Genomic DNA, 11,660 nt, shown 5'->3' with positions numbered 1-11,660 from the left:
ATATCACGTCTGCACGCAGGCTATAGAACAGATTAGGTCTGAACAGGATATAAATGAAACCGCGCGAGTATGGTGGGAAACTGAAGAATAAATGACTGTTCAATCTATGCATAACAATGGTCACTATGCAAATATATGAGAGTGAGTTTTGGTCGTGGAACATTGGGATAATCTGACATCTGTTTAAAGAGTTCATCATGTCACACGTTCTATTGTCGGAAAGAGACAACCAGGAAGTTGTGAATTTATCCTCTTAGTTGCCGCAGGCATAATCACGCATAACCAACAGGATGATTTAATTTTCGAGATTTTGCCAGAAATATCATGGTTCAAAATCCTTCTCGGTTAGACTTAATCTGTATTAAAATTACAACAGGAAGGCTTACTGCTGAAAGGAAAAGAAACAGAGACTGTGATCGTTATATGGAGGACTGTGTTATTCACTTATTAGAGCGAAGCCGTTCAGCTTTGACCAAAACAGCCGAAGTTTTTTTAGAGTGCATTGGTCCACACTTATGGCGGCACGGTGAATTATACCGCCAATAATCAAAGAGCAAAGGGCCGAATGCGTGGCTGATCTCCCGGGATAAACCGGTATTTCACACCAAGTCGGTGGGACATACGAGTATTCCAGTTGATAGAAAGCGCGCTCAAAACGTTTGCGTCAAAACAACAGTGCTTCAACTGCTTGATGCCGCTTTGTATTCCTGAGTGGAACATCGTAAAATTGATGCCAGATGAGGCTTCCTTCGTCAAGTATCCGACAAGGATAATGGTAAGTTCTAAGATCACTTTACTTTTGTTGTATTGATATCCATAATGTATAATAGACAACACGACGGCAGTCGCCTCTCATCGTCCATAGCCATAAGAGAGACGGCTGATTAGGAATGCATTCCAGTGCGGGCTAACAATGGTTCTCCTTGTAGCTCCTTGTGATCAAAACCATCTCTGAAATATTGCCGTGGAACCCCATGGTATACTTTGTGTTACGCTGTTGACTAGTTGTATTACCCTTCGCACAGCACCGGCAGAAGAGTGATCATCCCAGTGGCGTTCTATTTATTTCCTGAACATAATCATTGAAGTATTAAAGACTACTGAAGCACGTGTGTACGGCCGGGGATCTTGCAAAGCTTGTTACAATTAGCAAAGAGAGTCACGACCACAGCTATGCTATAAAGATAAATGAGGATTATCTTGGAGAAATTAAAATCCAAAATGCGAACGTGATTTTGCCTCTCCCAGTCGTACAATGGGTTTGGTTTCCGTTGCTCCCTCGTGCCCGGTCGGAGGGGAAGTTAGCGGGAAGACCAGCGGCGCATTGCGGGCTAATTTCTATGTGGACTAGGAATTTGTTTTCGAATTTACCACGTTAGCGGTGGTTAGCAACAAATATTTTTTTAGCTGATTCCGTCATGTGCAAAATTTACCTTAAAATTAGCTTCGACGAGTGTGACTGGTAGAAATTCACGATCAAAACATAAGAATTGATTGCGGAATCCATAGCATGATTTCTGTCCAGCCGACTTTTATAAAGTATTTTTTTTTAAGTGCGAGAGTGCTTCAGGATAAGCTATTGCTTAGGGACACTGAGAAGAGAAAGTTTACAAGCCGAGGATAAGAACTCTGGTGATCTTCTTTAACGTGATAATTTAGTACTATTATATGAAATGTAAATGAACAACTAAGTCGATTCAACTTTAAAGCTTAACTTGGAATATCTCAGTTGGAAAATCATGCAACGAGAAGAGAAAGAGGAGTCTTTCCCAGCATGGAAGTATCAGTGAATTTGATTGTGTCCCCGAAGTTATAAAGATTAGTCAGAAAACTGTTTGTCTGACACACGCCTTTGTTGTTATGACCTTTTCCAAATTTTACGAAAATACAGCGCAAGAGAAAGCCCAGTAGACAGGCCAGAAACACGCACGTGTAAGTAAGTTGTTGTGCGCAATTCTTATAGAGCCTGAAACATTTGGTAATCTAAACGTGCTAACCTATAAAATTGCTCCTTTTATGCTGGATCCTTGCCGTGTTCTACAACAGATTCACCGATACCCGTGCAAAGAGTTTGAACTCCAGGGGGAGGCTTCATATAAAAAGGACAGGGATGCTCGTCGCACCTTTAGGGGTTGAAAAAGCGGTTTTGGTACCTCTCAGGGTGTTCAGCCTCAAAAGGTCCATAGCAGTACCTTTTAGGGTATTGAGCAGAAAAAATATTATAGGAGATAATTTATTTGACAATCAACTTTACGCGATAGAAGGTATTCAAAGCATCGTCTTTATCGTTATTGAAAATTATGAGTGTCAGTAAATGAATTGTTTCAGAATTGGTGCCTCGAAGGGGTGAGAAGAATTTGAAGCCACGCCCACAAAGCAGGATCTTGGTAACTCTTAGGGGTTCTTTTCTAAATTTCCGATGAGCAGCCCCCTCCTTTTTATATAGGAGTCCCCCCGGGGCTTGAACTAACTAATCAGACCCGATGTTCAAAATTTCCCACCCTTTTTTATGACATCAGCTTTCTTTGAATCGAGACTGGTTTATCAAGGAAGTTAATTAATTCCGAGATTACTTTGGATTCATGAGAGTCGTAAGAAAACAACAGCATATGGTGAGCTTAAAGGTGAGAACCTCTTTGTCACCTTCCGTTGTACAGTTAAATCGAAGTTTCGGCCATTTCTCTAAATTATTAAAGAACAAAAATTGAATATTTTAGAGAAAGTCTTTTGGTGGAAATTCTCGACGGAAAAACTCGGTAATTATTTAATTTGTGTGTACCTGGAATTAATTTAGCTCGAAGAGAATGAGTTTCATTAAGTTTCGTAGTTGGTGTTATTGTAATCTGGACGGTTATCTTGGTTTAGGCTTAGTGTTCTGGCCAGGTCAAATACTAAAAAGGAATTTTACCCGGCCTTTTTCCGGGAATATTTTATTTCTATTGCTGGAATGTTCTGTTCTTAATTTATAGTTATACTTTCTACTAACTATAGCCACAGCAGACCTTATTTCTTTAGTGGAGATCACTGGCATATGGACAGTTTTACCTAATGTTAAATATCTTCTTTCACCTCACACTTCTTGGTAAATGGAAGTACACTTTAATTAAGAAAAGGTGCTTATCCTCAGAAACACTTTAAAAGTCGGCTTCCTTCAGAGGAACTCTTGTAACACGTATTTTAACACTTAGTGAATTAATTTCTGTTTTGGAACTAATGACTACTTTTAAAACATTAAAATATTGAAAAGGCCTAACCAGTAAGACCACCTGTCTTCTTCAATAAGCTGGCCGAAATTGTTGTTTGTTAGAGATTGCATAACAATCTTTGTTTTGAGTGTTTCCGTACATTGCTGTGACTTATATTTTGATTAAATTCTGTAAAAACAATTCTTGTAGTTTTTATATCACTCTCGTTGTTTTATTTTGGTCAGACTCTCTTGGAATCCTAGAGAACATGAAAAAGATTTCGACTTTGTTATTTGATAGAAGGAAAATACGGAAATGATTCTCGTGCGCAAGCGCAGTACTACTTAGCGTGGACTGAGCAGGCCTTTACGTAAGCCTAGATTTCGTGGTACGGAGCGTCAGTTTGATACTTGATTGACAGTTTCTACCAGGTCAATATAAAAGAGCCGAAGCAGGGTTTCAGGTTCAGAAGTGTAAGAGATAGCGTTGTTACAAAATGAATAAAAAGAAAAAGATTAAAGAAGATGTTAGACGTCCATTTGCATGTGGAAGAGGTCGTTCCCCCCACGATCATTCTTTAACAATATCACCCAGTTGAATAAAGATTCAGTAAAATATCAGCCAAATTAAGTAAGAAAAAAATAGTCCTGAGTTTCATTATTGGAACTTTTAAGTCGTTAATTCGGTATACTTTTAAGTAATAGTTCCCTGTGCATCTTTGAGGCCGGGCCTTGAGATACTCTGCACGGATTGTTGCCAGCGTGTGTGGTCATTCCCCTTTAACTTCTCTTCCATTTGTTGTAGTATAATATTGACAATAGATAAAGGACGAACGTAGTTCTTACCTCATTACTGGTGTTCGTTTGTGAAGTGCGTTAGATCCCTAGTTAGATATCAACTTTGTACACATAAGACACAAGCAAACTCAGATTTACTCTTGCTTTGAGTCGCTGTTTTCAACTGGAACATTGTTTTCGATGTCACTCAATAATATACAGTAAATTCATATTATACAAAGCAAAAAAACATCAATAAGCCGTACATTTATGATCTAATATAGTGAAAATGTAAGTGGAAAGAACTACACCGGAATTATTTATAGAAATGAATTTCAGTTACATTTAACATCCATGATGATTATCCATATCTTGTAATGGCGGATAATCGCACTCACGATCGCTATCGAGCCCTATCCTTTTTACCAATAGTTTGTTATGACATAGGTGACGACTCAAGGGTCAGCAACACTCTTTACTCACGCCATCTGCGAAAGTCGCTTTTTATGTCAAAAAGTAAGAGCTTTAAAGAGGACAATATTCTTCTCTAAGTGAAAGTATTTCAAAGCCAAGGCAATTTCCCCAACGAGCATAAACATGAATAACCAATCACGGTTTAATTTAGATCTAATTGTTGCCTTTTAGCACAAAATAATAATTCTCTCGTGCAAACGCCGAGTAATTCAATTAAAATTAAGCAGCCTAGTCATAGTCAGGCGTCGTTATTGAATTCTTTGGTACTCGGTGCAGTTACAAGATTGATGATGCCTTTTGACTCATTTCGGATTTCTTTCTTTTTTCGCTGAGTTTAGCAACTGGTTCATAAGTCTCCTCGATGGCTAATTCCCTCTATGAGACTCGCCTGCAGGGAAACATGGTAGTTGTATCCATCAAAACAAATATCCAGTCCAAGATGATGGATATACTTACCATGATTCCCTGCAAGCACGTCTCGTAGAGGGAATTGGCCATTAACTCGTGTAAAGTGCTCTAACTAATCATTGTGCAAAACCAAACCCAACAACAAAACCAATCGCCAATCGCCATTCACAACGCATGGCACTCCTCGCGCCTGCCATGTCACCAGTTGCCAGTTTTTCGTTCGAGTTCTGATTGGCTCGTTGCACTTTGCGCAGCGGTAACACAATGATTTCTTTGCTTTCAGTCCTACCGCAGTCATAACAAACTTATACAAATTCCCATAGTTCTTCCACGTTTTGTCAAATCAATTTTCAGCGGTCGTGCTGCCGTCCGACCTGCATTTGTCTCCATGCAATTTCTGCTCGTTATTCTAAACTGATAATAAATTTAATCCAGCTATAACGAGGAGTTTTCCTGTACTTCACCTATTCCAACTTTGTTTAGCCACTCTTAAATTTATGTAACGAATTTAAAGATCGATTATGAAGACTCTAAGTAACTGAAGAACATCGCCTAAAGCATGCATGATCATGCTCATGCCAAGAGATTAGTTTCTTCGGCTAAAGACTCTTTTGGTGTGACCTTTTCCAGGCTCGTAAATTGAGAGAACAGAATCGTTGGCTTGAAAGATTACATGTAGGAAAACTGGTCTCTTCGACGCTTTTTCTAGAATCATGGGTGGCAGTTATTTATGAAGAATAAAGTACAGGCTAAAACAAGTGGACAAGGTTAAGAAATAGCAGTACTTAGGGTTTATCTTTCCTCTGTTCCCTGCGCTGCTCTTTCCGAAGCATTTTTAGCAACCTGTTCATTTTCTTCTCTCTCCTTTTAATCTTGGCTTTTTGTTTCTTTGTCTCTGGGTAGCCAGGGTGTGGCATTTTCCTTGTCTTTTCTTTGTTATTATCGCCTTCCTTAGCTCTGTACGCGCGCAGCAGCTGCTCAATGTGATCACGAAGTCCGTGATAAAGTGACTCTTGGACATTTTTTGTTTGAATAATGATCTTTGAAGCTCGTTCAATAAATTGAACGGTTTTTTTTCCCCTCTGTCCCTTGTGTCCAGGCCTCATCGTGCCCTTTTTTGACACTGCTATCGTCCAGCTCTCGTTGTAAGCCGAAAGGAATTCGGTGTAGTGGTTTTCCGCGTACTTCTCGTAAAAGACGCATCTTTTGGACTTAGTGGCCTGTAAGAAAGAACCTCTCTTTTAACCCATACATTAAATAAATTCTCAGTTGTGAAAGTATAACGGAATTACATATGGTGCTGGTTTAAACAAATGCTTGTAAACTTCTCTATAGTGCGCTAAATTTCGAAAATTGTCTCGCTAGTTTGTTCACAAGAAGCTCTATGTTACTTGAAAACACCCTCCAAGAGGAACAAAAAGAAAGACAACTACGCTCTTAATTAGTTCTCGGAGACAGCCTTATCAGCTGGACACAACACAATTGGCTTAAGGTAAAGCATACGAACCAAGTGGCCCATCAGGCCGGAATTTATCCCGGTTTCTTTAGCGTGAAGCGACTAGGAGTATTTTTACTCCCCCCTTGATGGGATCCTAGTCCATCGCAGGGTTACCCCCCAGCATTAAGTTCGCCGGTACCCATTTATATACCTGGGTGGAGAGAGAGGTACTGTGAGAGTTAAGCGTCTTGTCCATGAACACATTGCAATGTCCATGGCCAGGGCTTGAACCCGGACCGGTTGATCCAGAGACGAGCGCACTAACAATGAGGTCACCACGCCTCCCTAAAAAGTATGGGGTGAGTGTCTGGAAACTGTCGACTGAACGGCCAAACTTTTAACTGCCGACTGAACACTACCTAACCCGCTTTGATCTAGAACTGAACGAGCAAAATCTGAATAACTTAATTATAAGTAGACAGAATTTTCAGGGACACCTGGCTAATAGGCAAGCGACGGTCAACATTTGTCTTATAGTTGACAATGGCCAAACTGATAACTGAAAAGTTGGAAATGGGCAAAGATTTAGAAATTAACTGGAGACTCAAGTGTCAGACGAATATAATTTTGAAATGGGTAAACCATGTTATTTTGCTGGAGAAAAACGATTTGCTCCTTTGTTTTTTGTTCATAATGAGGGTTGAGCATTATTTAAATTTGACGGTGATGTGGATATTCTAACGTGGAGGTGCACTGACACCCCAAAGTCATTAATTAAATAATAATAGGTTCAGCATTCAAGGCGTGTAATCATGGCTGTCATTTTTGGCACCGAGTAACATCTAATTTTGTCATGATCATTTGAGGGAGAATTCATGTTTTGAACTTGAAGGGCAGTCAAAGGCAAATCTTCTTGTAATTACTTTGACTTTTTGAGTGACGTTTCCCTCAGAGACGCATTTTTACTTCTGGTTGTGTGTTCTTAAATTTTGTAATTTTACTTTGGAATTTGACTTGTAGTTAAAAAAAGGTAAAGGTAAATTGCGAGATAAACGCTTTTAAAAGCATTCTAAAACACGCCCTGTGCTAGAACGCAGCTATTTTATAACAGTTGGAGCCTAACCAGTACTTCTAGCAAGTGTATCGTGTTTCGAGATTAAAATTAAAGCGCCTTTTAACTTTAAGAACTTTCAACTATTTTTATTGGTTTAGTTAAGTAAGATTAGAGGGTTGTGACTATTGAAACTGATAAGATAACTATGTAATCTTTTGGGCGTCTTCGTGCCATTGCTGAAAAAAGTGAATAGCTACTTAAGATGGACATCATGCAAAATTTCATTAGCTCGAGCTAGCTCGTAAATGTAGCCTGCGTACAAAACCGTTAATTGTGCTGTTGAAATGAGCGGCCAAGAAAAGCAAGTTCGTTTGAGTAAATTTGGACTGACCTTGACACCAATCTTTTGTTGTCACGAAACCGTATGACACTCGCATCAATAGCGTAAAGTTTGCAAAGAAGATAATTTGGAAGTTCAGGTGGCCATACACGTTTTGACATGTTCAAGAAATCCGTTTGACTCTCTTTTGTCCTATCTACAGGGAATTTTCCCATGCGTGGGCTATATTGACAATGTGTCAGTCATATCCAAACATCTGGGCATCTTAATGCGAGGTAATTCTTTCAGGTTGCTGTGAGTTGATTGCAATGTTTCTCAATTCAAAATTCACCTTGGTAGAAAGACACCCCTAAGATGCAAGATCTTAATTTTTTGCCGGAAAAACGAAATTTCCCAGAAAAAACTGTCTCCCCGGGCCCGCTTCCAATGCAAATTTGCCGTATTCCCATGCACATAATCCTTCCTATTAACAAAGAATACACAGCATTTTGTAAACATTGGGCGCATAAAATAATGAAATAACCATAAGCAATAAGAGCTACCTTTCGTCCGATCAACGTTGCGTTCCTTTTAATGCACAGGTAATAATTAGTTAACGCTCCGCGGATCCGTACTCGCCCAAAGTTGTCGGATTCGATGACCAACTTAGCTGCAAACAAAAAAGAGAGGACACACCAGTTAGCGGCCATTTTTAATTTGTCAAACACCTCGTTCTGTTTGTTTACACAGGCTAAATTCAGAAAATTCTTTCGGAAACTTTCACATTGTGTCTAAGCACAGTTTAATTTATGATGCGTGTTACAGTTTATCAACTTGGGATAACACGCTTCTTAATCCTTCATGCTTTCCGACTTCAATTCATGATCACTTCACTGAATCTTGTACTGTTTCTATACCCTAAAAGAAACTAAATTAGCTACATGGAGAACGAAGCTGCTGCACAATTCTTTGCCAAATTTATTTTGAAATAATGTATTGTTACTACTTTAACGTGGTTCTTGTAATTGTATGCGCCACCTTGGGAAGGCTCACGTTATGTTCAGCAAAGCACAGGCAAATTCCTTGCTGCCAAGACCCCCAGCGTTGACAGAGTTGCACTAAAAGGCTTGATTGGGATCTCATAAAGCTATCATCGTTATATCCTGGCGCCGCTTTAGCGCAAACAATCGCTGACTGGACATAAATAGATTAAATTCCTTGCCTTATGCGATGACCTTAGTGTTTCTGTAGGGATTAGACTTTTTGCCGCTAATAAGGCTCGCTCTAAGACAGTGCACTGTTCTCGGTCATCAGCTACCCATCCTGTTCAACCCGGAATAAAGTACATTGTCAATGCCGTGTGCATGCTTTTTCCCACAATTTAATGATAGCATTAGCTTTTAACATTGCTCTGCTAAAATTTAGCTCATATTTATCCATGCTAAGCGCTTGTCGAACCGGTTACGTAAATGAAGTGCTTTTCACACCAAATAAAAGTAGCGCTCGGAACTTTTGAAACGGCTCCCGAAACCTCGCTTAATACTGGTTATTTATCTTGAGCTGGTAAGCTCTGAAGAATAAAGCAATAAATATAGGTAGTGCTTCTAAACGGAAGCAGAAAATAGTAACACTGTTGGAAAATTGTCTACAGAATATTTTGGATACGATCCTATTAAATGCCTCTTGTGAAACGTGTGAAAACGATGTCATGATCCACTGTTATGATGCGCTGCTGTACGTAACTTTAGCACTTGATATGCATAATCGCTTTACCTCGTTTGACGCCATTTATTTCAGTGTGTCAAGTGAAACGTTAGGTTTCATCTTAGTCTTAACCCTTTCAACTTGCATCGCAAGCGATTAGTTAAGTCAATTACCAACAGCCCACAACGAACAGCAAAAACAATAACTACGTACTACAATTCATACGAGCGAATTTGTGATGGGGCTTTCGTGAACTCGAAGTTGCCATTTCCCTGCTGAGTTCTCCACCGTGAGGCAATCATCCGCTTATCGTCTGGAAATTTTGACTTTAATGTTTATTACGGGAGCGACGCCAGAGTTTTGCCTACCGTATTTGTCACCATCTTTTCCTAGAGCGTCGATGCGCTTTCCATGTATGCGAAGGTGACTCCGACTGGACCTCGAATACAGCTGCGTCTCGCGGTGGAAAGGTAGGCTCCTCGTATCGCTTCTTCTTCTCTCTGCCCTGACGTGGTCTCTGAAGTAGTATTCCTGTGGTTGCATTATACACACGATGGTTATCTAACGCCAGTTAACAGTATTTTTGAATGAGACAATAAGTAATTAACTCAGTCCTCCTACCTCGTGGCTTCTTCCCAAAATGAAGGCAATCCGACAAATCCTTAAAAAAGATATCAGAAGTTAAATGATGTTGTACGCAATCGATTTTACTGGCGCAAAAATCGCACAAAATTCGACTGTAAGATCGAAAGTGTTCCTTTCACATCCTTTGGATGCGAAATCAAGGCAACATCTTGTATATATCAAGCGAATCGCTGCTCTATACTTACAGTGAAAACAACAGCAGGTGAAGTTTAAATGTCGCTGTAGACATCACATTCATTTTGTCTCAAATTGGAGCGCGAGTTACCAGCCGATCGAGAAAAACACAGCGAAGAGGAGAGAAAAATGTCCAGCATTCCAAAAACCCACACTCCTTGGTCCTCTTTCAATTATACCCTTTGTGATCGACCGCAAGGATGCCGCCTTTCTTTTTTGTGTCGTTTTTGTCCCATTATAACGTGGTGAGAGTTTGTACGTACCATTTTTGATATGCAGATAACAAAATTAATTAAGGTAATCGCTTACAATTAGAGTTGCGGTAGGTGGGCATGTCTGGTCTCCTTAAATAAACAACACGGGAGAAATGGAACAATTGAGTCGTCACAAAACGCCGCGACGTTTTACACGACTTCCACTGCATGCCGTTATCACGCCTGAATTTTGAAGAGAAATCGGAGCTTGGAACGCTAACTTTTGACGTGACAGCATTAAAAACTTGGCTCAATTATCCCATTTAAGAACGAATTAAGATGGGCGTGAAAGGGGGGCGGTAGATGAGCGTTATTGTATCATCATTGCGTAAACAACGTGTCAACATATCACTTACGAAAATTTCTATGGGAAAATTAGGCATGATCGATCCAATGCTGTCACAGTTTTTTTTACGTTACGTGTATAAATTTTAATGAAACTTGGCACCTCGGAGACACAATCAACTTCCCTGCGCACTGATTTCATGATCGTTTAGAGGAAGAAGAAGGCAGTACCTGCTGTTTGGCTACAGTGTTCACACGCAAAGCCATTGAGAAATGACAAGGGTGCAATCATATCCTGCTGAGATAATGAGCATTATAGAACTCATTCGAGGCCAAACGATATCGCTAGAGGACTAAACTGTGAGTTTCTAGGAAAACATACCAGCTTATTTGCTCGGAATAAGTTAATTTATAAACATTAAAGGTTCTCTCACTTGCGTGTGTAAGATTTTTGTCTGAGCTATTTAAACCTTTAAACCGTTTTGACGATCTAACATTTACAAGACTACTCTCTGATCGACTGGTTAAAATTGCCTATTTATACGAAGAATGAAAATGAAACCGATAATTGTTTTGCGGTCATGTCATCTCCCTCTTGGTTTTTTATTTTTAGGAACGTGCTATTTGCTCAAACCTATGTACCAAAAGAAATCTTCGAATGGAATAGAACCGAAGTCGATATGAAGTTTGTTAAACTGTTTTAGAAGACTACGTTTCGTAAACTCCCCACAAAAAAAAAATCGTTTTTACATGCATTTGTTTAAAGTGGTTCTTCATGATGTAGTTTTGGTTTTAGAAACGCGATGATTCCAATTTAAATAAACTCTATCCCACACGTTGATGTTAATTGCTTAGCTGATTGCGTGACTTAATTTACAATTATTTTTTTCCCAGAGTGCTGTGCGCTACTCAGTCCGCTTGCAATCATCTACACTGACTCTAAC

At 39.6% G+C, this 11,660-nt stretch overlaps 1 protein-coding gene across 1 annotated transcript; it reads right to left on the bottom strand.

The window, feature by feature from the left end:
• Positions 1–66: 66 nt before the first annotated feature.
• On the bottom strand, positions 67–11,060 carry LOC145478464 (fibroblast growth factor 18-like). The gene is made up of 5 exons (XM_081456504.1): positions 10,189–11,060; positions 9,980–10,019; positions 9,727–9,889; positions 8,218–8,324; positions 67–6,063 (listed from the first exon to the last, which is right to left on the bottom strand). The coding sequence occupies exons 1-5, from the start codon at positions 10,239–10,241 to the stop codon at positions 5,629–5,631; spliced, it is 798 nt and encodes a 265-aa protein (XP_081312630.1). The 5' UTR covers positions 10,242–11,060; the 3' UTR covers positions 67–5,628.
• Positions 11,061–11,660: the final 600 nt, after the last annotated feature.

The sequence above is a fragment of the Orbicella franksi genome, chromosome 2 (assembly GCF_964199315.1).
Source record: "Orbicella franksi chromosome 2, jaOrbFran1.1, whole genome shotgun sequence".
Lineage (NCBI taxonomy): Eukaryota > Metazoa > Cnidaria > Anthozoa > Scleractinia > Merulinidae > Orbicella > Orbicella franksi.
The sequence above is the reverse complement of the archived record's forward strand: the minus strand, read 5'-3'. Positions and strand labels throughout refer to the sequence as shown.

What these genes read in the sequence shown, in the direction of transcription:
- LOC145478464 (XM_081456504.1), bottom strand. Translation starts at nt 10,241, where the DNA reads ATGAATGTGATGTCTACAGCGACATTTAAACTTCACCTGCTGTTGTTT. An exon ending in CACCTGCTGTTGTTTTCACT is followed by an intron (nt 10,020 to 10,188) that starts GTAAGTATAGAG and finishes ATCTTTTTTAAG; the next exon opens with GATTTGTCGGATTGCCTTCA. An exon ending in CAACGTTGATCGGACGAAAG is followed by an intron (nt 6,064 to 8,217) that starts GTAGCTCTTATT and finishes TCTTTCTTACAG; the next exon opens with GCCACTAAGTCCAAAAGATG.